General features: G+C 42.4%; 2 protein-coding genes across 8 annotated transcripts in view; one reads left to right on the top strand and one right to left on the bottom strand.

Moving 5' to 3' along the window:
- Window positions 1-48: 48 nt before the first annotated feature.
- rtn4ip1 (reticulon 4 interacting protein 1) lies at window positions 49-19,019 on the top strand. The gene is made up of 9 exons (XM_086146857.1): window positions 49-529; window positions 11,685-11,836; window positions 12,962-13,030; window positions 13,232-13,356; window positions 13,694-13,742; window positions 13,860-13,996; window positions 14,277-14,460; window positions 16,592-16,684; window positions 17,046-19,019. The coding sequence occupies exons 1-9, from the start codon at window positions 253-255 to the stop codon at window positions 17,157-17,159; spliced, it is 1,200 nt and encodes a 399-aa protein (XP_086002983.1). The 5' UTR covers window positions 49-252; the 3' UTR covers window positions 17,160-19,019.
- A 4,634-nt stretch (window positions 19,020-23,653) lies between these two features.
- The window catches only part of crybg1a (crystallin beta-gamma domain containing 1a), a 40,861-nt gene continuing 39,846 nt past the window's right edge, over window positions 23,654-24,668 (bottom strand). For 6 of the 7 annotated variants that reach the window (XR_015106162.1, XR_015106161.1, XM_086146884.1 and 3 more), the window contains one exon: window positions 23,654-24,278. Coding sequence is in view for 4 of the 7 variants with exons in the window: in XM_086146884.1 (XP_086003010.1) it covers window positions 24,190-24,278 (89 nt within the window). In the remaining 3 variants the exon portion in view is untranslated. The remainder of the gene's footprint in view (window positions 24,279-24,668) is intronic. The other variant, XR_015106157.1, reaches the window with a different exon arrangement.

The raw sequence follows: 24,668 nt of genomic DNA on the forward strand, positions 1-24,668 counted from the left end.
CGCTTTGATTGGTGAATGTGCTTAGAGGGCTTTACCTGGCGCCGACGGGCGAGTGGAAAGGGCGATATCTCATACAAGTGAAGCTTGTGAATTGTATTTTAAGTTTTAATTAATTATTGAGGCAAAAGAGGAGCGTGATTTTGCGTTTGTGTAATTTTTTGTGTGATAAGTACCTTCGGCGACGGAATTTAATGAAAGCTACTGAATTAAAAATTGTCTAGGCATCATTTTTAAAATTGCAAGCGATAGGGGATGAGCAATACAAAATATTTAGCGTGCAGCAGGTGGCTGTATTACCTGAGTAAACAGCCACACGTGAACAAGGCGAGGACTGAAGGCTGGACCAGAGTGCTAAGCACCTCGGCTGACCGCAGGACCGTCATGTCCGCCTGGGTCATCGATAAATATGGAACAAATGACGTTCTACGTTTCACTAAAAACGCCAGTTTCCCGATTATAAACTACCCTAATGAAGTTATCGTGAAAGTTTTCGCAGCAGGCTTAAACCCACTTGACGTCAGCATGCGAGGTGAGTGACAAAACTTTTAGTCAAATTGAGTTGAATCACATTCTTGGTCATGGATCGACAACCTTCAACGCTTTAAGAGTCATTTGGAGCCGTTTCTCACGAAACCATTTTGACATCTATGATGAGGATACCACTGCATCTACCTCTCCCCCCCCCTCTATGCCATGCATATAATACTATAGAGTGTTGCATTTATGGAACCAATGAACTGATTTAGAGAAAACGAAAGAACATTTCAGAATATTTTTTGAGATGATAAAGGACACCAGCCTTCTGAGGAAGTGCAGGTGGCTGTGACCTTTCCTGCAAAAGAAGTCAAAGTGCAGTCAACAGCCTCCTCAATGTTGCCAATGTGTGACCCCTGCAGGAAATCCCAGTCAGTGGTTTCAAAACAGTCTGTAAGATCTTGCTCTGGCTTAGGAGACTACTTCTTCTTCTTTTGGCTTTTCCCGTCAGGGGTCGCCATCGCGAGTCAACTTTCTCCATCTAACCCTATTCTCTGTATCCTCCTCTCTCACACCAACTACCTTCATATCCTCTCTCACTACGTCCATAAATCTTCTCTTTGGTCTTCCTTGAGACCTCTTGCCTGGCAGCTCCAATTCCAGCATCCGTCTACCAATATATTCACTATCCCTCCTCTGTACATGACCCAACCATCTCAGTCTGGCTTCTCTGACCTTCTCTCCAAAACATCGGACATGTGCTGGTCCTCTGATAGACTCATTCCTGATCCTCTCCATCCTTGTCCCTCCCAAAGAGAACCTCAACATCTTCATCTCTGCAACCTCTAGTTCTGCCTGCTGTCTTTTGGTCATTGTAACAGTTTCTAGTCCATACATCATCGCTGGTCTCACCACTGTCTTGTACGCCTTTCCTTTTATTCTGGCTGAAAGTCTTCTATCACATAGTACCCCTGACACTTTTCTCCACCCATTCCAACCTGCCTGGACCTGTCTCTTCCCCTCTTTTCCACACTCTCCGCTGCTCTGGGCTGTTGACCTTAAGTACCTGAAATCCTCCAGCTTCTTGATCTCCACTCCCTGTAGCCTCACCGCTCCACCTGAGTTCCTCTCATTCACACACATATATTCTGTGTTATTGCGACTAACTTTCATTCCTCTCCTTTCCAGAGCATACCTTCACCTCTCTAGATTTTCCTCTACCTGTTGTCTGCTCTCACTACAGATCACAATGTCATCCGCAAACATCATGGTCCATGGGGATTCCTGTCTAACCTCATCTGTCAGCCTATCCATCACCATTGCGAACAAGAAGGGGCTCAGAGCTGATCCCTGATGGAGTACCACCTCCACCTTGAACTTCTCTGTTAACCCTACAGCACACCGTACCAGTGCCTCACAGCTAGCATACATGTCCTGCACCAGTCTATACTTCTCTGTCACTCCGGACTTCCTCATACAATACCAGAGCTCCTCTCTTGGCACCCTGGCATATGCCGTTTCTAGGTCTACAAAACACAGTGCAGCTCCCTCTGGCCTTCTCTATACGTTTCTATTAGCATTCTCAATGCAAATACTACATCTGTAGTACTCTTCCTAGGCATGAAGCCATACTGCTGTTCACAAATGCTGACTTCTGCTCTCAGTCTAGTTTCCACTACTCTTTCCCATAGCTTCATTGTATGGCTCATCAACTTTATCCCTCTATAGTTGCCACAATTCTGCACATCCCCTTTATTCTTAAAAATAGGCACCATCACACTTTGTCTCCATTCTTCAGGCATCTTCTCACTCTCTAAGATCCTGTTGAATAATCTAGTCAGGAAATCTACCGCTGCCTCTCCTAGACACTTCCATACCTCCACAGGTATATTATCAGGACCAACTGCTTTTCCACTCTTCATCCTCTTCAATGCCTTCCTCACTTCACTTTTACTAATTTGTGCTACTTTGTGGTCTACAATAGTCACCTCTTCTACCCTTGCCTCTCTTTCATTTTCCACATTCATCAGCTCTTCAAAGTACTCTTTCCATCTTCCCATCACTCTTCTAGCCTCTGTCAATACATTTCCCTCTCTGTCCTTAATCACCCAGACCTGTTGTAGATCCTTTCCATCTTTATCTCTCTGTTTCGCCAACCTGTATAGATCATTCTCACCTTCCTTACTATCCAACCGAGCATACAAGTCATCATAAGCCCTTTGTTTTGCCTTTTCTACCTCTATCTTTACCTTTCGCCGCATCTCCCTGAACTCCTGTCTGTTCTCTTCATACCTCTCAGTATCCCACTTCTTTGCTAACCGCTTTCTCTGTATACACTCCTGTACTTCCTCATTCCACCAACAAGTCTCCTTATCTACTTTCCTTCCAGATGACACAACAAGTACTCTTCTACCTGTCTCCCTGATAACACTAGCTGTTGTTGTCCAATCATCTGGAAGCTCACCCTGACCACCCAGACCCTTTCTCAACTCCTCACTGAAAACCATGCAACACTCCTCCCTTTTCAGCTTCCACCATTTTGTCCTCTGCTCTGCCTTTGTCCTCTTCATCTTCCTTGTCACCAGAGTCATCCTACAAACCACCATCCTATGCTGTCTGCCTACACTCTCACCTACAACTACTTTGCAGTCACTGATCTCTTTCAGCTTACCTCGTAAATACAAGATGTAGTCTACCTGCGTGCTCCTACCTCCGCTCTTATAAGTTACCCTATGTTCCTGTTTTATGTGGAAAAAGGTATTCACTACAGCCATTTCCATCCTTTTTGCAAAATCTACCACCATCTGTCCCTCTGCATTCCTATCCTGGATACCAAATCTGCCCATCACTTCTTCATCCCCTCTATTGCCTTCACCAACATGTCCATTGAAGTCTGCACCAATTACCACTGTCTCATTTCTGAGAATGTTCTGCATCACTTCATCCAACTCATTCCAGAATTTCTCCTTCTCTTCAGATTCACATCCCACCTGTGGGGCATAGCCACTAACAACATTGAGCATCACACCATCAATTTCCAATTTCAGACTCATAAGTCTATCTGACATTCTTTTCACCTCGAGAATGTTCACCTCTAGAACAACTTAAAGCCTGCTCCTAAGCTTCTAGCCTTACTACCTTTCCACTTGGTCTCCTGGACACACAGTATTTCCACCTTCCTTCTCTGCATCATGTCGACCAACTCTCTACCTTTTCCTGTCATAGTCCCAATATTCAAAGTCCCTACTCTCAGTCCCAGACTCTTTCCTTTCCTCCTCTCTCTATGCTTCCGAACACGCACTCCTCTTCTTCTTGTTCTTGTTCTTCGACCCACAGTAGCCCAATTTCCATTAGTAGCCTGTAGCTCATCAGTACCAATGGCGGTCGTTGTTAATCCGGTCCGCGACCGATCCGGTATGGTATAGTTTTGGTTCACTCGCATGTTTGGTTTTGGCAAAAGTTTTACGCCGGATGCCCTTCCTGATGCAACCCTCTGCAATGCAGCCACAGGGAGACACTGCTCTGTGCCCCCCCCAAGGCAGGCTTGGAGAGACACAGGCCAGTGCTGCCCTGTGGCTGCATTGCTCTGGCTTAGGAGACCACTTCCTGAATTACTGTGCCGTTGTGGCTTGTCTTTTCACTCTGGGTTTATAGTAAGGCTGGAGCAGGATAAAGGTTGTGGCTAGTTTTCCCCAGGGCAGGCAGTAGGGTTGGCACTGTATGCATCCTATACGTTTGTGTACAGTGGGTCAACACTGCTATTTTTCCTGGCGTTAAGAGTTCCCATACTATGAGAAAACAGGTAATATTGTGTCCTATGTCACATGATGAAAGTTCAGAGATTAACACAATCACCTTGCGGTACGGTGTTTGTAGTCAGCAACAGCGGAGTAGGTGACTTTGCAGTCTGTTGACCTGATGAGCAATGTAAAGTCTGACAACAATGCTGTGCAAATGTTGCCAAGGCAACACAGCAGATGGAAATGTTGACATTCATATACTCAGGATTACACCACCTTGTGTTCATGTAGATAGCAAGTCCACATTTCTGCTTCCCACAGGCATTTGTGTCTGTCTTACCTGACTTTGCTGGAGCTGGGTAGCTCCACATTAGCATCCGGATGACCGTCATGAGCCATGTTTTGGAAAAGCAAAGCAAACTGCACCCCCTGTAGGTCTTTATATTTTTGCTGGCACTACCAGCTTGTCGATCTTTTTATGGAGTGAGTTCACATTGCCCATGATTAAAGTAGGAGGGGAAGGCTTGTACTGTGTCACAACTTCTTTGCTACCTGCTGATTGGTTCTGCAGGTATATACGGCCTCCTTACCTCATCAAGCATATGGGGAGCCACACCGGTATAGTACTTTGTCTCTAGTTCAAGTAGGTGATTCCTCGGGTAGTTTAGTTGAGTGACGATCCAAAGGATAGAGCAGGGGTGCCCACACTCTTGCCCTGTGAGCTTCTTTTCAAATGGCCATGTGGAAATGATCTACCTACACAAAAATGCTGAGCATACTGTATATTTATTTATATCTCTACTGCATATATTTAACACCATATGTTTCTGCACCTTGCATATTTGCATGAGCCTTTATGGCACACTAGTACATTTTTGGTAATTTTTGGCTGCTCTGTACAGTAGTCCTTTGTACAGTAGCAACCATAGTTTAATGATTTAAATATTACATTGCGTTATGACCCTCCCCATACTCTTAACACTAACATTTCCCATACTCTTATAAACACTTCCTATATTCCTATAAGCTATTACATGTCGATGTGAAATGGACAAGGCGAGATGCAGAGAATGATGCAGTGGTCACTGAGCAAATCAGAGCTCAGGATACAGAGCACTATGCTCTGGTTGGTCACCACCCAAGAAAATAATTGTGTTACCATAAAAATAATTGAAGTAATAGAAATATAAAAATATTGTACCGACCCTGCAGTAATGTTGAATGTAGTGTTTCGAGCTCTGTGACTTACTAATGTCAGTGAATATCATTGGATGAGAGAGCGAGGGGGTGGGGCGTGCGAGTATGAGAGGAGCAGAGATTCAGTTGAGCTGTTGTTCTTTGGCTTAATGGCTCTAATAAAAGAATGAATAAAAGTCCCTCTCATTCATACACATTCACACACTCCAAGCTTCCTCAGACAGTGCCATATTTCCTATCTTGGCACCCTGTCATACTTTTTTCTAAATCTACTAATCCACAATGGTACATTGTTTCTCCCGCCGACATTCTCTGCACTTGTGTGTGTGTGAGTGTTTGTTTTTCATGTTGTTTTTTTTGTAGTACCACCTCCACAGGTGCATACATCATCAGGATGAACTGCCTTTCCACTTTTCATTCCTTTTCAATACCCTCAATACTTCACCTTTACCAATCTTTGCTACTTCCTTGCACATCCTTCCCATCTGTGTATTTCTTCCTGTTTTTCAAATGTGTAGAAATCATTCTCTTTCCCCAACCCATCATACAAGTTATCGCATGCCTTTTGTTTGGCCTTTGCCACCTCTACCTTCACCTGGCACTGCATCTCCGTCTAATCTCTTCAGTCCCCTCAGTATCCCATTTCTTCTTTCTTGATATTTTTCGCTTTACACTCCATATTACACTACCAGTGTTTTGCCTACTACCACATGGCTACCTTCCTTCCGCATGGCACTCCAAGTACTGTCCTCCCTCTCTCCTTCATCACATTAGCTGCAGTTGTCCAGTTATCTGGGAGCTCCTAGCTACTTGCTGACTACCCAGAAGCTGTCTCAACTCCTCCCTGAACCTCCCTTACACAACACTGTTCTCAGCTTCCATCGTTGTCCTCTACTTTGTGTTTGTCCTCTTCATCTCCCTTGCCACCAGTGTCATCCTACACACCACCATCCTATGCTATCAGGCTACTCCCACCTACAGCTATTCAGCAGTCACTGATCATTGCCAGATTACATCATTTATACAAGTTGTAGTCTACATACCTCCACTCTTATAAATCACTCCATGTTCCAGCCTCTTTTGGAAGGAATCATTCACTCAATTGTTTCACATCCTTCTTGCGAAGTCTACCATCATTTGTTCCTCTGCATTCCTATCCCGGATACCAAACCTGCCCATCACATCTCTATCATCTCTGTTGCCTGCACCAACATGTTGGTTGAAATCTACATCAATTACTACTCCATCAGCTCTGGGGATATTCTGCATCACTTTATCGAACTCACTCCTGAACCTCACATCTTATCTGTGGGGCATAATCACTACATTGAGCATCACACCTTCAATTTCATCACTCTAGCTGACACCGTTTTTACCGCCAGAACATTCGTCCACCTTTCCCCGCGGTATCATGTCAACAAACTGTCTAGCTTTTCCTGTCATAACCTCAACTTTCAAAGACCCTACACTCAGCCCGAGACTCTTGACATTACTCTTCTCTCTGCTTACGAACATGCCTCCCCCCTCTCCTTAGACCCACAGTAACCCAATTTGCATGAGTGCCCTGTAGGTTATCAGCACTGCTGTTGATCATTTTTAACCCGGGTCTCAACCGATGCAGTATGGAAGTCATACCCTAGTTTGACTTGCACACTCTCATTGATTCTTATATTTAGATTGGCACAGGTTTCATGTCAGATGCCCTTCCTGACACAACCCTCTGCATTTACAGTGTTTATCATAAGTATTCACCCCCTTGGATGTTTTACCCTTTTAGTGCTCTCATAAATCAATCATGGTCAATAAAATGTGGCTTTTTAAACACAAAAATTTATTGGAAAAAAACTCTTTAATGTCAAAGTGAAAACAGATTTCTACAAAGTTATGTCAATGAAATAAAAATATATAAAGAAATATAATTGTTTGCATAATTAATCACCCCCTTCCAGTCAGTATTTTGTAGATGCACCTTTGGATGCAATCACAGCAGAGAGTCTGTGTGGATAAGTCTCGACAAGTCTTGTACATCTGCCCACAGCAATTTTGCTACATTCTTCCTTGCAAAACTGCTCAACCTCTGTCAAGTTGGGTGGGTATCGGGCATGAACAGACCTTTTTAAGTCCACCCACAAATTCTCTGTAGGAATGAGGTCTGGGCTTTGACTCAGGCACTCAAGAACATTTACCTGGTTCTTTTTTAACCATTCCTGTGTAGCTTTTGCAGTATGCTTCTGATCATTGTCTTGCTGGAAAATAAATCTTCTCCCAAGGCATAGTTCTCTTGCAGACTGAATAAGATTGTACCCCGGGATTTCAGTGTATTTTGTTGCATTCATTCTGCCCTCTATCTTTACAAGCCTTCCAGGTCCAGCTGCAGGGAAACATCCGCACTGCATGATGCTACCATCACCATGCGTAACAGTGGGGATGGTGTGTTTTTGGTGATGTGCAGTGTTTGGTTTCCGCCAAACATGACGTCTTGTCTGATGGCCAAAAAGCTTGATTTAGTTCTCATCAGACCAAATAATCTTCTTCCACTTGACCATGGAGTCTTCCACGTGCTTTTTGGCAAACTCTAGTCGAGATCTGATATCACTTTTCTTCAACAGTGGCTTTCTCATTGCCACTCTCCCATAAAGCTTTGACCGGTGAAGAACCCGGGCAGCAGTTGCTATATGCATAGTCTCTCCCATCTCAGCAGCTGAAGCTTGTAACTCCTTCAGAGTAGTCGTAGGGGTCTTGGTTGCTTCTCTCACTAGTCTCCTACTTGCACGGTCACTTAGTTTATGAGGGCGGCCTGATCTAGGCAGATTCACACAAGTGCCATATTCCCTCCACTTCTTGATAATGGATTTCACTGAACTCCGGGGGATGTTCAATGCCTTTGAAATTTTTTTGTATCCATCGCCTGAATTTTACTTCTCAGTCACCCTTTACTTGAGTTGCTTGGAGTGTTCTTCAGTCTTCATGGTGTAATTGTCGCCAAGAATACTGATCCACCAATCTGGACCATTCGGACAAAGGTGTTTTATACCTCAATCACTTGAAGCACATCTACACCACTCAGGTGATGTTCATTTCACTAAATGTGAGACTATTGGCAAGAATTTGACGGTCCTCTATTTAATTAGACCATTAACTTAAAAAGGGGATGGTTGATTATGCAAACATTTATATTTCTTTATATATTTTTATTTCATTGACATAACTTTATAGAAATCTGTTTTCACTTTGACATTAAAGAGTTTTTTCCAATAAATTTTTGTGTTAAAAAAGCCAAATTTTATAGGCCATGATTGATTTATGAAAACACTATGAGGGTAAAACATCCAAGGACGTGAGTACTTATGATAGGCATTGTATGTGGTTCGGGATCAGCTAAATAAGAACACTGATTTCTGCCCCCCTTGAGACTGCATTAATTTGGATAAATAAATAAATGATTCAAATATTTGATGACACATGGCTTATTTAACGTTTATGGTATCTTTTTTTAATTATATCAAAGAAAAATTAGGTTTCTTGCTTTTGCATAACTTTGAGAGCGTTCTAAGTCAAGTCATGTTATTTCTTGCTCATGCTTAAGGGATTTCTTGTGGATTCATAAAGATAAATGATAATATTCTTCATGGTTTTGCCTCATAATTTTTGGACAATGTTTTTTCGGGGGGGGTGATTGACCATGAGATGGGATGATGGTTGTGGTGGGCACTTGGTGTGATAACTTGGCACTTGGTGTACCTTCAAGCCTCACAGTTTGAAGGTCCATGGTCTGTTTCTTACAAGGGGCCATTCTGAGTGGAGTTTACATGCCCCCCCCTTTTTGTTTTAATATTGAAGTAAGCTGATTGCATTTTAGTAGGACAAGATATCACCTTGGGTATTTTCCATTAGTTTTCAAGAATTTCAAAAAATGTATTCAACACAAGATTTATTGGAAATTACTTATCCATCAATTCCAAGGCAATATGTTTCAAATCTGAACTAAACTTCTCACAATTAAATTTCAATAGTTATGTGTATTTGGCCACACAGTACGAAGGACCCTTGTTCAATTCTGACGGGAGATTTCTGTGCTGAGTTTGTCTCCTGGATTCTCTAGTTTCCTCCCATAGTCCAAAAACATGCAATAGGTTAACTGGGAAAATTGCCCAGATGTGCAAATGAGAGCGTAAATAGTTGTCTGTTTATGTGGCTCTGCGATTGACTGGGGGCCAGTCCATGTTGTAGCCCAGGCTCCAGCATCCCCCATAACCCTGAGTTGGATAAGCAGTAGATGGTGGATGGATAATTTCAAGTGAATAATTTATGATGATGATAATTGATTTTAATGCCTAATATCCATTGAACTCATTTTCTCATGACTCAAAAAATTTGGCAGCCATTTGCTGCATCACTTTTTGATTTCTGTCTAATAAAATGTCTCTGAACAGATTTTTTTTTCACTTGTTTCTTATACATTACAAAAATAGCCTGGGGTCTCCAGGAGATACAAGGCCTGGATATACTAAAATGGAATCCGCCCAAGAATCCTCTGGCCTCTGCTCATCTACAAGGTTCCCATGACTGTGATCGAAGGTTTTGAGCAGAGTGAGCAGCCATCTTCGCAGATGGCTGGGTTTGCCAAGCAGCTTCAGCACCATTGGGCTGTATGGGAACACCAACAAGCTCAGGCTCCCTTTCAGCTCGGTCAGGGAAGTTTATTGTTGCAAGGGTACAGGATCCAGAGATGGCAAGGTGTCCAGGGCAGGAATTGTGGTGAGGACAGGGAGAAAATGGAGGGGAGCGGATGCAGTCCAGCAAGCGGAGATTCGGCTCAGGCACAAGGCCATCCTTGGTGCAGTGGCTGAAGTGGCTCTGGCTGAAGAGGGAAGAGCCGTGGGGGCGGTAGAATGCCTCTTAGACACAGGCTGGGGTCGCCTGGATAAGGGTGTTTGTTGTGAGACATGAAACAACCAGTGACTCCAGGAAACAACAATCATGATGTGGCCAAGAATGTGCATCAGAGGATGTTTGAAAACCACAAAAAGAGAAATGGCCTGTTTGTCTTATTTGCCTTTTCTGCTTTTTAGATAATACAAAAAATGTTTTTAACAATATCATTAAGATGTCTGGATAGAATTTCTAGAAGTAGCCAGGGCTGCGAAGGGATCCAGTTTGGTGGCCACAGGATCAAGTCTCTGCTTTTTGCAGATGATGTGGTTCTGTTGGCTTCATCAGGCCATGATCTCCAACTCTCATTGCAGCGGGATGAGGATCAGCACCTCCAAATCCGAGACCATGTTGCTCAACTGGAAAGGGGTGGAATGCCCACTCCAGGTCGGGGAAGAGGTCCTGCTCCAAGTGGAGGAATTTAAGTATCTTGGGGTCTTGTTCATGAGTGAGGGAAGGATGGAGTGCGAGATTGACAGGCGGATCGGTGCGCATCTGCAGCAATGTGAACTCTGTACCGGTCTGTCGTGGTGAAGAGGGAGCTGAGCCAAAAGGCAAAGCTCTCCTACTTTACCGGTCGATCTACGTTCCCACCCTCACCTATGGTCACAAGCTGTGGGTAGTGACCGAAAGAATGAGATTGCGGATACAAGCGGCCAAAAATGTGACTCTCCTTTAGATATAGGGTGAGAAGTTTGGTCTTCCGATGGAGTTTGGTGTAGACTCTCCACATAGAGAGGAGCCAGATGAGGTGGCTCGGGCATCTGGGGAGGATGCCTCCTGGATACATCCCTGGGGGAGGTATGTCCATCTGGGAGAAGACCATGGGGAAGACCCAGGACAAGCTGGAGAAACTACGAATCCAGGCTGCCCTGGGAACGCCTTGGGGTACCCCCAGAGGAGCTGTACCGTGTGGCGGGGGAGAGGGAGGCTCTGCCTGCTGCCCCCACGACCCGACTTCGGATAAGTGATGGAAGATGGAGGGATTGATTGATGGTCTGGAAATGTAGTTAGGCCTTGTGCCTGGGATTTGTTCTGGTGTAGCTTTTTGCACCACAAGAATAAAACACAATAGGTAATAAACACAATCTTGAATTTACTTTTCTTGCAGTTGTGCTCAGTAGAAACAACTATTGCTCAGAAGTTATTTAATGTACATTTTGATCATGTCACCCATAGAAATCAGGTATCTAGAAAAGGATTGGAATACATTGTGTGTATTTGCTTTTCTACATACTGCGCAATACTGCCATACTGCGAATTATGTTATTCTATACAGTCAAATTACAGATGTGTGTAGCCTAGTGCTGTTTTTGCAACTGAAATCTGTTTCTCTGTAAGGTGGCCATGGCTCTGCAACCTTGTCCTGGAAGAGGGACCCTCTAAATATCAAGGTGTCAGGCAATGAGTTCCCACTCACCTTGGGAAGAGACATGTCTGGGGTTATCATGGAGTGCGGCCTGAATGTGAGATATTTCAAAGAAGGGGATGAGGTAAAAGCATGCATGTCACATCACTAACCACCCAGTTAACCCACAGTTACAGACAAGTTGAAGCCAAAAGTTCAAATTATCATGTAGAAAACGTGAATATGTCATTCATATTTCCAGTGATTTAGATGGAGAAAGGCAAGAATGCCCTTTTAAGATTTTGATCTGCTGTGAATTTGCCTTAAGTGATGTGTATGTAAATGCTCCAGAATATAGTGTAATTTGTGTTGTTTTCACTCCGTTTTAAACATAATAAATTGTCCTCTAATCTGTTGGAGAGTAATTCTAGTTCATGCTGGCCTAAGTTAAAGCCCGTAAAGAGGAGACCGAGGTTAAGAAATAACACAGACAAGTGACTATTCTTTTGAGCTCTGCAGAGGGGGAGACTCAGCGCGCTCTTTGGAGGCAAGATCCAGAGAATCCCACCGAGTTCCTCCTCGCTCGGCCTTTTGTTGTGTGAAAGTGTATTGGTGTTGTTGACAAGATCACATACAGGGAGAGGGTAAATCCTGTTTACATTCAGGGGGGTAGGTTCCTTATCAGGGGGTAGGTTCCCATTTGCTTTGCAGTCATTTGGCAGATGCTTTCACCCAAAGCGACTTACAGTGGAGGTGCGGGGGATTGAACCCAGGACCTCATGTATGCGCTCTACCACTGAGCTGCAACACCTTTATGCTTATTTAAATTTACGATCACGGGGGTAGGTTCCTGTTTAAGGACAAAGGCCATTTGTGCTCAGACGTCCTGCTGTCCTCATGTGAGTAGTCGAAATAACATGGCTATGAATATAGTGAAAAAACTCTAACATAATCCTTTACAATATTTAGTATTCCTTATCCCCCATTAGAAATTCGAGTCGGAGTCGAATAGCATGAATTGCAGTCAATATCATTCTCTTCTTAAAAAGACAATCTTCATTTGCACATTTGAAATTTTTTAGAAAACCCTGGATGAACTATGAGCAGTGAGCAGTCACTGAGTGGCACCCAGGGAACAGTAAGGGATTAATTTGCTTGCTCAAAAACACTTCAAGTTTGGGAATAACACCAGGACTTTTAGTCCCGAGATGATCTCTCCGTCCATCTGAGCCACATTACCCATCGATGAGTGTTGCTCTGTCTCCTCCAGGTGTGGGCAGCGATACCACCATGGAAGCAGGGCAGTTTGGCTGAATTTGTTGTGTTGAGTGCAAATGAGGTAATTTAAGTAGATTTTTTTTTTTCATTGCAATGATGTATTTTACAGTTCGATGATGCTTTCTTCAGCTTCACCTCTGTGGTTTCAGTTTCCCTTCTACTTTTTGTTTATTTAATTTGTTCAAATACCTTCACATCCAACACATTGATATGAGAGTGCCATTTTATGATGATTCAAGTTTTGAAAAAAATGTTTGAATAGATATCACAGAAACCTATGTCACTGAGCCACACGGAGGCTGCAGCCATTCCCTTTGTTGCAACCACTGCTTGGTCAGCTCTTGTGAACACTGGCGGGCTTACAAAAGACATCTGTACCAACAAACGGTGAGGGAACACTGCAGCAACCACACACACACACACACACACACAATTTCTACTTGTTTTTCTTTGCTGTCCACCCCACAGAGGCTTCTTGTCTGTGGTTTAGCCCTGTGGTCTATTATTTCACAAAGTGCATGCGGTACGCTGAGCCTCTGTGAGTATGTCCCATTATGGAACATCAGGTGATGGGCTCTGACAGTAACTCAAGCACTCCTTTGGGACTTTATGAACTCGAAATGTTTAAACCAGAAGTGCGTTTGACACAAGTCCTAATAAGAGAAATTACATGAAGACTGGAGAATTTATTTAATTGTTGATATATGCTTCCTCCTTCTTTAAGGATTTTAATCCTTGGCGCATCTGGAGGAGTGGGAACATTTGCTTTACAGGTATGAATGAAGGGTTGGGAGGAGCATAGTGCAACGGTATGAAAAAAGAACATTTTTCTTAAGCTAGTTGTCCTGCTTATATTTAAATATGCAACTGATATGATTAACTGAGACCAGATGCTGAAGGCATGGGGTGCCCATGTGACTGTAACCTGCTCGAAGAATGCTGAGGGGTTTGTAATGGGCCTGGGAGCAGACTGTGTAGTGGACAACACTGCTGGACCTGTTGAGGAGCCACTTGCTGCTCTTGAAAAGTGAGAATCCCATATCACACACAAAAATGGAAGCTTTTTTCATTCATTTTCATTGGTATCTAATTTTCTCAGTTCTGTAACTATGACTTTACCTTTTCATCTTGGCAAACCCAATTGCAGTAACTACAGTCAGTTTATCAGCCTGGGAAAACAAAGCCTTTAAATCTTTGGTTAAAAAAAAACTTTGTCTCACTCTTATTTGATCTCTTTCTCTCTCCCTGTCTCCTTAATTGTCACTGTCCATTATCCACCTCTTCTGCTCACTTACCATTACCTAAAGGTTTCACCTGATCTTGGATAATGTTGGGGGTGACACAGAGCGTTGGGCACTCAGTCTGCTCAAGCCTTGGAGTGGTGCCAAGTATGTCACCCTTGTTACACCCTTCCTACAGAACATTGACATGCTGGGTATTGCTGATGGCATGTTGCAGTCTGCTGCCACCCTTGCCACCAAGGCTGTCAAGGTAGTCAAACTATACACCACAAGCTCACAGTATGACAATACTATGTGAATACCAAAGTCAAATAAGCAGGCAACTGGGTAAATTACCAATAATGTATGGAGTCATAATACTTCTTCTGTGATAATTTATTAGTACATTCCCATCAAATATTTTCAAGTATTCTTAACCCTGTCGTTCATCTAAATTCAGAGTTAGGATTAGCCAATGCAAAACATTACTGATAATTGATATTAGTATTCATAGAAATTTGGGGACATTAGTTCATTAGTTTTTAAACACACACACACTCACACACACATGCAGGTGTGTGTGTGTGTGTGTGCCTGTGTGTGTGTGTGTGCGCGCGCATGCGTGTGTGTGCGCGCACACGAGAGAGGGAGATCAGCTTAGTTATGAAATGAAACCATGCAAAATAGAAGAATTGCAGTAACGATGATGTAAGAGAAATCTTGCTTTTTAGAGCTGTTTTTATTAGGTTACTGAGGACGCAGACCACACAATATGTATTTGCATGTATAGCAGAATTCCTGTGTTGTCATGGTGGCTAAGCAGAGTGATAGGACTCTATCATTCTTCTGTTTCTGCTCCTAGTTAATGTGCTGTATGAACATTTATTCTTCTGATTCTAACCTTTGGCGTATTTAGTAGAGCCATACTAACAAAAGCCTAATGAAAAAGGCATTTTTTCTTACTCTTCTCAGAACATTTTTAACCCCAGTAGTACATTTAGTATTTTTGCACCAGCAGGATAGCAAAAGTAATTAACTCTGATCTCCCCCTAACCTCTCAGCTGTCAGCAGCCCCACAACTATCCCATAGGATTCTTTCTTGCTTGACTGCATCCCTTCAGGGGGAAGTTGGAGGTTGGCTATACTAACAATACCATATTTGATATAGCCAGTTTGTATTGGATGAGCAAACCAAAACAGGTTCAGTTTTAGAGTGAAAAACAAGTTACTCCTTGTGCACTCACAGCCAAAATATGAAGAATCCCACATCCGTTCACGACCCATTGCTTTTGTTTCATTCCTCTTCTAGCATTACGTCTGCGAACTCATCAATTAGTGATGAGCTACTTTTATAGTAAGCACTGCTTTAATTATGTATATTTTTTATTGACCATGAAGGTCCATAAATGTACATTACATTCCCTACACAAATATATTTTTAATCCTTGGGATTGGTTGCCATGACCAGTGCCTTGCACAGTGATTGATAATTCTCCCAGGTGAAGATAATTTAGCTTCTGTTAGCCCACAGTCACGATGTCCAGACCGACTGCTCTCTAACAGAGTCTCGAGTAAATCAAGGGTGTATTGCAGTAACTTACTGTAATTTAAACTGTACAGGTCAACCCAGAAATTGAAACACAAGCAACACACCTTTTGTTAACCATGGGTAAATGTTACTGAAACCACTTGTAACAAGTTTTAATTTTAATTTTAGTGCCCCTACAATAATGGTTAAAATGTTCAAAAACCTTCAGTTTAACATTAAAACAAAATGAGGATAATGAATAAAGTTGAATGTAACTCTGTCCCATAAACCTCTGTGGCCTGACAGTTTGGCAATTTCTTTGGAATTCTGAGGTTTAGGATATTCTTTCAGGAAAATTTGGACCAGTAAGGGACAGGGACAAGTAACCATGCGTTAAACGTCATCATTTTAAACATGAGAGCATTTATTTTCATGTTAGCAAAATAACTATTATGATTTCATATATACTGTGTTGGTATGTGTTGGATCAGGAAATTATTTTTAAATGTAAATCATTAAAGCACAACTTCTAAAACTTACTGGGTGGGTAACACCATACTTTAGCTTATAAATTCATTATTCTCTGCTATTGTAACAGAAACTGTGATTGAAGCTTCTATTATCTGACATGATAGCCAGTTAAATGCTCTATGGTACCTTTCAGCTGAATAAAATGTCACATTTTACAATTTCTTATTTACCTTTTATCAACCAAAAATAATTGTAAAATTTCACAGAATGTTGTCAGAAATGCAGTAAAAATTCCTTTAAGCTCACTTCACCAGACCTTAATATTGCATATTGTTTTGTCAGCATTGTCAATAGTTGCTTTGTTTGATTAGCTTTTATTTCCCAGTTTTTTTCTTTCTTCCAGAACTTTTTAAAGGGGATCCACTACCGCTGGGGATTTTTCGCTCCAAGTGGCCCTGTATTGGATGAAGTGAGGGCGATGGTTGATGCAGGACAGGTATGCATACAAAATGATTCAGTCATTTCAAAATTCATGAATCCCTTTATATTTTTATTGTATTCCAGGACAAAATTGATAAAACTCTAATGAACTACAAAGTAATTGAATGCATTTAGTTTTTGAGCTGAGAATTAGCTTAAATTTCATGCCTAAAGTACTACTTTATTCACTTGTGCTTGTTTAGGCTTGCATAAATTGTCTCTGCGGAAGAACCTAACAAAGCATATATACCAAAGTGGGAAATCAAACCTGATTAATTTTTATTTTTTATTTTTTCTTTTATTTATTTTACATGCAAATCTATTAATGTTCCAAGATATCACCTCTTTTCAACTATTATCTCTCCTCTTTCCATCAGATCGGTGCAGTAGTGGAAGAGACATTTACCTTTTCAGAGGTGCCCCAGGCTTTTGAGAAGGTGGAGAGGGGCCATGCTCGGGGAAAGACTGTCATCAATCTAAGCAAAGGGTAGAAGATTTGAAAACTGGCTCTTGGGGAAAATTTGAATTTTGTTTGACTGTAAAACCATGTCACACCTATAAATGCAAACACAATATAGGAATAGTTTGTCTAAATAAAAAAAATGTCAGCAGTACTGCTTCTTTGAAGTACTGCTGCACAAGAATCAGCACAAGAATCAGTAAAATATGGATACATGCAGTTTTTCCGCATCTGTTCTCCCTTCCCTTGGTTTTTAAGTCGGCAAGCCTGATCTCTCAGGCTTCTCACCGACCCGTTGAGAAGCCTGAGAGTACTACATACATTTGTTTATGCTTTTTGACTTACACAAAAATAAACAAATGTCACTAAATTACTAAATGCTGTGTTGAAAATTATTACATTTGTCTTAAGGTAGGTTTTAGCCAAGTTGTCATTAAAGATCATAAAATAACAATTAGTGCATAAACTGAAATCATAAACACACTGTCAGCTCATTAACAGTCAGCTAACAGCCCATTGACAACCAGCTCCTCTCCCAACCCCTTGAGCTTTAGTGAGTGGTTTTCTCTTTCCTGTTTGTCTCCTCTAAACACACTAAACCAACAAACAAACAAATAGGGACATGCTCAGACACATTATGCATGCATAAGTCCATTTAAGTTAAGAGTCGGTGACTTGCAGTATTCACGTCTCCAGTTTGCTGCATATAAGAAAATGAGAAGAATGTTAATGGTAACCCAAGTTCATGAACATAGATTTTGCATAAAATACGTCAGAGCAGGCTCCTGTAGGGGATGTTTTTATTGAGGATGAGGAGTTCACCAGTGCTGAAGCTGCTGCCCCTCCTGAATCATTCAAAATCCAAAAGTGGTAACACCTGTTGGAGCTCAGTACCTCCTGACTTACATGGCAATATGTAATGTAAATGTTGTCACAATGACACCTGCAAACACGGTTCACAGAGTAAATTACATCACGATATGGTTTGATATGTTTATGCCATTGTCACCAAAAAAGTCATGATTGATAGACAAAGCTTGATGGAAAGACAGTGCACTGTAGCCTTGCAACCTAGATGAGAGATACCTGAATGATTATTATGATTATTCTTGCACAGATCCAGAAAACTGATGGTCTTGGACCCATTGATTGGCAGGTTCTTGTCAAATCCTTCTTCTCATGTTTGTGTGTCTTCAGTTCAAACTGAAGAAGACTTGTTGTTCCCCCCGGGGGTTCTACCTGGCACCAATGGTCCAAGACAATGGGGTTTGAGATAAACCGTAAACCACTGGCATTCATTGAGGCCTCTGTTTTCACCTACTATCCAACTCGTCATCAGACACAGATGCCAGCGATGTGGGCCTTGGTGCAGTGTTTTCCCGAGAGGTGACAAAGAGAGCAGCTACTATCGATACTACTAGCTGTTATCCTGGCCCTTTGCAGCTTTTGTCCCTACCTGTATGGGAAGATTTTCCTCCAATACACTGGCCATACCTCCCTCTCCTAGCCTCTCACCTCTCACCTTGTCTGACCCAGACAGGCAGCTGGTCCAATGGCTTGAGACACTACAAGACTCCTTATCCTTTTGGCTTTTCCCTTCAGGGAACACCACAGCGAATCAACTTTCTCCATCTAACCCTATACTCTGTACCCTCCGCTCTTACATCAACTGACTTCATATCCTCTTTCTCTACATCCATAAATCTTTTCTTGGGTCTTCCTCTAGATCTCCTGCCTGGCAGCTCCAATTCCAGCATCCGTCTTCCAATATAGTCCCTCCTCTGTACATGACCGAACCATCTATTATTTTTTTTTTTTTTAATTTTAATTAAATATATATTTTTTAAACTTTATTCTTGGTGTTGAAAATGTTGATGCTGCTACCCCATGTACCCCCCAATTGTCCCTTGGGGACAAATAAAGATTTTATGATTGTTATTCTGATTTCAGTCAGGCTTCTCTGACCTTCTCTCCAAAACATCCAACATGTGCTGTCCCTCTGATGGTCTCATTCCTGATCCTATCCATTCTCGACACTCCCAAAGAGAACCTCAACATCTTCATCTATGCTACCTCAAGCTCTACCACCTGTGTTTTTCTCATTGTCACTGCTTCTAGACCATACAGCAGGGGTCTCAAACTCAATTTACCTGGGGGCCGCTGGAGCTGGGGTCTTGGTGAGGCTGGGCCGCAACAGGTTTTCCACAAGAAAAGCTCTGATAAAACATTCCACTGTTCTCAAATATCTTAATTTTTATTGTTCTACACAAAAGAAGATGAAAAAATAAATTAAAAAATCAAAAATTAAGCAATCATCTCACTAACCACATAGCTAGCTTCGACTGTTATGTTCTTGTTGCTTCAGTAGACATTTTTTTAAGAGTGGCAACTCGGTTGGCTCTCTCATCTCCCTGGTATTTTGCATAGTCCTCAGCATGTCTAGTTGTGCAATGATGTTTCAAACTGTATATCTTGTGCACTACAACTTTCTCTGTGCATATAAGACACGTTGGGGTGCCCCTGTCCTCCACAAAGAAACATTGAATTTCCCAATTTTTATGAAATTGTCTGTGCTCATCACCAACCTTTCTCTTCACTGCAGGCTTTGAGAAAGACATGTTTGGGGCTGTGTAATATATATAATTCCACTAGGTGTCACTGTCGCGGTGACGTTTCAGTTTCAGTGTTTAGCTGACGCACGGAGAACGTAATTTCCGCTGGTACCAGATCGGCTCCAGGGTCCTGCGCCTGCATATGACGTCAAGCACGGCACAGTTAGTGATTGGTTTAAGGTCAGAAACCATGGAAACAGGAAGTGTTTGTGGTGCCCGTTTAACATAAGATTAAATAAAAAGTTCAATAAAGTTTGAAAAGTTCAGCTCGTGGCTAGTATGGACCTAACGCTAACACGGAGACACACACATACAGCTCGCGCGCGCGTGCGTGTGTGCGTGTGTGTGTGTGTGTGTGTGTGTATGTATACCCTCACTTTACCCGGTCTTGTGTGTGTTGTAAATTCAGGCCTGGTACTTTGGCACGCCACACCGGCGTGTTGTTTAGCTGTTTAAATGTATATTCTGCAGCACGGCAAAGGCAGCAGCGGCGGGTTGTTTACGTTCGTGGTTTACACGTGTATTCAGGCTGGTGCTGGGCACCGTGGGCACGGTCATCTTGCCAGTATAGTCCGGATGCTCAGAAACATGCGCCCCCCCCCGGAATGAGACAGACCTAACTATTTTGCACGGAGGTAGTGCTTAAGACATACAGCATCAAACTTGCGCGGGCCGCACTAACATTAAACTTTCATATTAAGGCGGGGGCCCCGAGTTTGAGACCCCTACCATACAACATCTCTGGTCTCACCACTGTCTTGTAAACCTTTTCTTTCATTCTGGCTGGACCCCTGACACTTTTCTCCACCCATTCCAACCTGCAACCACCCATTCCAACTTCCAACCTGTTACTTACCACTCTGTTGCTCTGGACTGTTGACCCAAAGTACTTGAAATCCTCAAACTTCTTGAACTCCACTCCCTTTAGCCTCACCATTCCACCTGGGGTCCTCTCATTCTCACACATATATTCTGTCTTGCTGCGACTAACCTTCATTCCCCTCCTTTCCAGAGCATCAAGTTTCCCCTCAACCTGTTCCCACTACAGATCACATTGTCATCTGCAAACATCATGGTCCATGGAGATTCCTGTCTAACCTCATCTGTCAGCCTGTCCATCACCACTGCAAACAAAAAGGGGCTCAGAGCTGATCCCTCATGAGGTCCCACCTCCACCTTCTCTGTTACAGAATATGGTCAGTCATTTAGAATACAGTCATTTGGCAGACGCTTTTATCTAAAGTGACTTATAGTGGAGATGCCGGGGATTGAACCCAGGACTTCATACACATCACTGTCTCATAGCGAGCATACATGTCCTGCACCAGTCTAACATAATTCTCTGCCACTCCAGACATCCTCATACAATTCCAGAGTTCCTCTCTCGGCACTCTGTCATATGCTTTTTCTAGGTGTACAAAAGCGCAATGCAGCACCCTATGACCCTCTCTGTACTTCTCTATTAGCATTCTCAAAGTAAATACTGCATCTGTAATGCTCTCTCTAGGCACGAAGCCACACTGATGCTCACAAATGCTGACTTCTGCTCACAGTCGAGTTTCCATTACTCTTTCCCATAATTTCAATGTATGGCTCATATACCTTATCCCTCTGTAGTTACTGCAATTCTGCACATCCCCCTTATTCTTAAAAATGAGAAACTAAAAGACTATGATATCAAAATCCACTACGGGCTTGTCGCCCCACATCAATGCAGATGCATTGCTCTAATGGCTCTGTGAGGAAGAGGATTTTTGACACTACCAGTGTAGCAGCACTGTCTGACACCCCGATGATGATGATGACCCCCCCGACAGCAGCAAAAGTGACCCAAGGCACCATCTGCAGTCCAAAACTATGAGAACATTGACCCAGCACGACAAGAGTAGTCAGCTTGTCCTTGCCTATGTTCAAGGATGGATAGAGTTGGTCCAAAGACCAGCATGGCCCAGGAACATGTGGCCATTAACATCCTATACCCCTTTCTCATTCACATTCTTGCAGCTATGGATTATTTCACCAAGTGGCCTGAAGCATATGCAAATGCATATCCTAACAAGAGCACAGTTACCACTGTGGAGTACCCAGTGAATGAAATGTTCTGCCTCTTTGGAGTGCCGAGGGAGCTACAAAGCAGCCAAGGACAGAATTTCCCAGGCGAAGGTGTTAAACAAAAACACAGACTGTGCTATTACATTCTCAGAGTGATGGTGTTGGTTGAACGCATCAACCAAAATCCTTGAAACCAAATTGTGATCCTGACCAGCTGTCAGCAGCAAGTCTGGGACCTGCGCCTGCCTCTGAGCTTGTGTGCATACCAGACAGTACTTTACAAGTCCACCAAGGGCACCCCAGCAGCCCCCAAGGTAGGATGCGAGCTTTGTATGCCGGTGAACTTGGGATTTGCCCCTCTTCCTTACCATAGTAGGGAGCTGAAGCAAGCTCGTACTACCTGTGCCAATTTTGCAATCAACTCAGATGGGTTCAATAGCTGACCAGACAAGCTTTCACAGACTCCAAACAGAAATGGGCGTATGATACTTGCTACAGAATGAGGGATTTGCTCCTGTGGGGGATTAGAGCAACAGAACAAATTGACATACCTATAAACAAGGTTTTATATCAAAGTCCTCATTCAATCCTTTCGGGCTAGCGTGCCAAGCACATAGATCCAGAATAACTCCTGCTTAAGAAGAATAGAGTTTAGATGGCCCCCTCTGTGTGGACACTTGACAGCCTCTATCTCTAGGTGTTTCAGGGTTGAGACATTATGTTTTGCTTCCCTGAAATTTACCTCTTCAGGGCTGGAGGTCACCTGATTTCTTATGGTGCGCTGTCGTTCAGCGATGCAGGGTTCTCAGTTATCTATTTGTTTTTCCTATATATGCTAGCCCACTGGGGCATTTGAGCATATAAATGCTTAGTGGTGCATGAGATCACACATCTAATATTATATTTCCTGCCTGTGTGCGGATGGTAGATGATGGTCGTTTTGTGACAAAAGAGGCATCGTTGCCATTGTCCGCAGGGACATTTCCCATGGGAGATAGCACTAAGGACATGAGGGGTTGGTATTGGGGGGAGATCAGCGGAAATTAAGTATTTGGTCTTGTACAAAACACTTAACACTTTGTTGTATACCATTTGCTGGCAATGACAGAGGTCAAATGTTTTCTGTGAGTCTTCACAGGGTTTTCACACACTGTTGCTGGTGTTTTGGCCCGTTCCTCCATGCAGCTCTCCTCTAGAGCAGTGATGTTTTGGGGGCTCACACTGGCCAACACAGACTTTCAACTCCCTCCAAAGATTTTCTATGGGGCTGAGATCTGGAGACTGGCTAGGCCACTCCAGGTCTTCTTACGAAGCCACTCCTTTGTTGCCTGGGCGGTGTGTTTGGGATCATTGTCATGCTGAAAGACCCACCCATGATTCATCTTCAATTCCCTTGCTGATGGAAACAGGTTTTCACTCAAAATCTCATGATACATGATCCCATTAATGCTATCCTTAATACGGAGCAGTTGTCCTGGTCCCTTTGCAGAAAAACTGCCCCAAAGCAGGATGTTTCTACTGCCATGCTTCACAGTAGGTATGGTGTTATTTGGATGCAACTTGGCATTCTTTCTTCTCCAAACACGACAAGATGAGATTTTACCAAAAAGTTCTATTTTGGTTTCATCTGACCATAGGACATTCTCCCAATACTCTTCTGGATTATCCAAATGCTCTCCAGCAAACTTCAGACGGGCCTGGACACGTCTGGCACCCATGGAATGTTCAAACTTGTTTTTGAGCATTCCTAAACTTTCCCAGTCTTTTGTTGACCCTCTCTGATTTTTTATGGAAAGTTTTGAAACCATCAAATTCAAAATTATAGATTATTTGCAGAAAACAATAAAGATTATCATTTTGATTTGCAAATTGTTGTATTCTATTTTTATTCATATTTTACACAATATTCCACAATCACATCCCTTACAGCAGTAAGGTAGCATCATTACAGCAGAAATATGTATGACACCTGTGTAATACAGTAAAAATCTATCCTATGATTATATCAAAACTGTACAGTGCATCTTCTTTACCAAGAACAGTGGCAAAGAGCTAAAAAGATCTTTTGGAGTCTAGGAAGGCACATCATACTTCACATTGCAGCCATCAGTACTGTTTACTTTTACCCTTTCCAACTGAAATCAGGAGATAAAGTAATGCAGAATCAAATATTACAATCATGAATAAATGAATGTGTACATTTAAGAGAGTTTTTTCACATTTCTCATTCATTCCAACAAGGATAAAACATGACTTCTAATACAATTCAACTGTAAATTATCAGTTTCGAAATAGGTTGACTGAGATGTTACTTGGCCTTAACAAGATGGGACTGACTTACAGTGCTGAGGCTTATAATGGTGTAGCAGCAGGAAGCTGTTGAGGAGTTTCAGAAGATCACAGAATCTCCACGATCCATCTTTGGCTAAGTTTTGTTTTGTCAAGTGTATTGAGGATAACCTGGCTCCTGTCATACTGATGACCCCCTAGGACACAGAGTAGAAAAGCTTTGAAACTACTTAAGTGGCCCATTCAAATGTTCCTATGCAAAAGATTTAATACCACTTTGATGTGTATGTTGGAAATTTCACTGTTCAGCTATGGGATGTTTTGGAATCTACTTTCACAGCTGCAGTAATATTTAAAAAATCAACTATGATATAGCATTAAAAACTAGATTTAGGTATTGAAAATTGTAGACACTCATAACCCAAGACTGTGATGGAAAAAAGGGAAAAATTAAAAGACATTATAATGACATTATACATTTTCACAAAACAACATTTACATTACATTATCATTTGAGCGCCTTGTTTTGGAAGCAAGTACTATTGTACATTCTTAAAGAAAAATACAGAGAATATATTTACAAATGA

Source organism: Fistularia commersonii, chromosome 1 (genome assembly GCF_037954325.1).
Source record: "Fistularia commersonii isolate RoL2024-O1a breed Wild chromosome 1, RoL_Fcom_v1.0, whole genome shotgun sequence".
Taxonomy (NCBI): domain Eukaryota; kingdom Metazoa; phylum Chordata; class Actinopteri; order Syngnathiformes; family Fistulariidae; genus Fistularia; species Fistularia commersonii.

What these genes read in the sequence shown, in the direction of transcription:
- rtn4ip1 (XM_086146857.1), top strand. Translation starts at nt 253, where the DNA reads ATGAGCAATACAAAATATTTAGCGTGCAGCAGGTGGCTGTATTACCTG. An exon ending in ATTTCAAAGAAGGGGATGAG is followed by an intron (nt 11,837 to 12,961) that starts GTAAAAGCATGC and finishes TGTCTCCTCCAG; the next exon opens with GTGTGGGCAGCGATACCACC. An exon ending in CGATGGTTGATGCAGGACAG is followed by an intron (nt 16,685 to 17,045) that starts GTATGCATACAA and finishes TCTTTCCATCAG; the next exon opens with ATCGGTGCAGTAGTGGAAGA.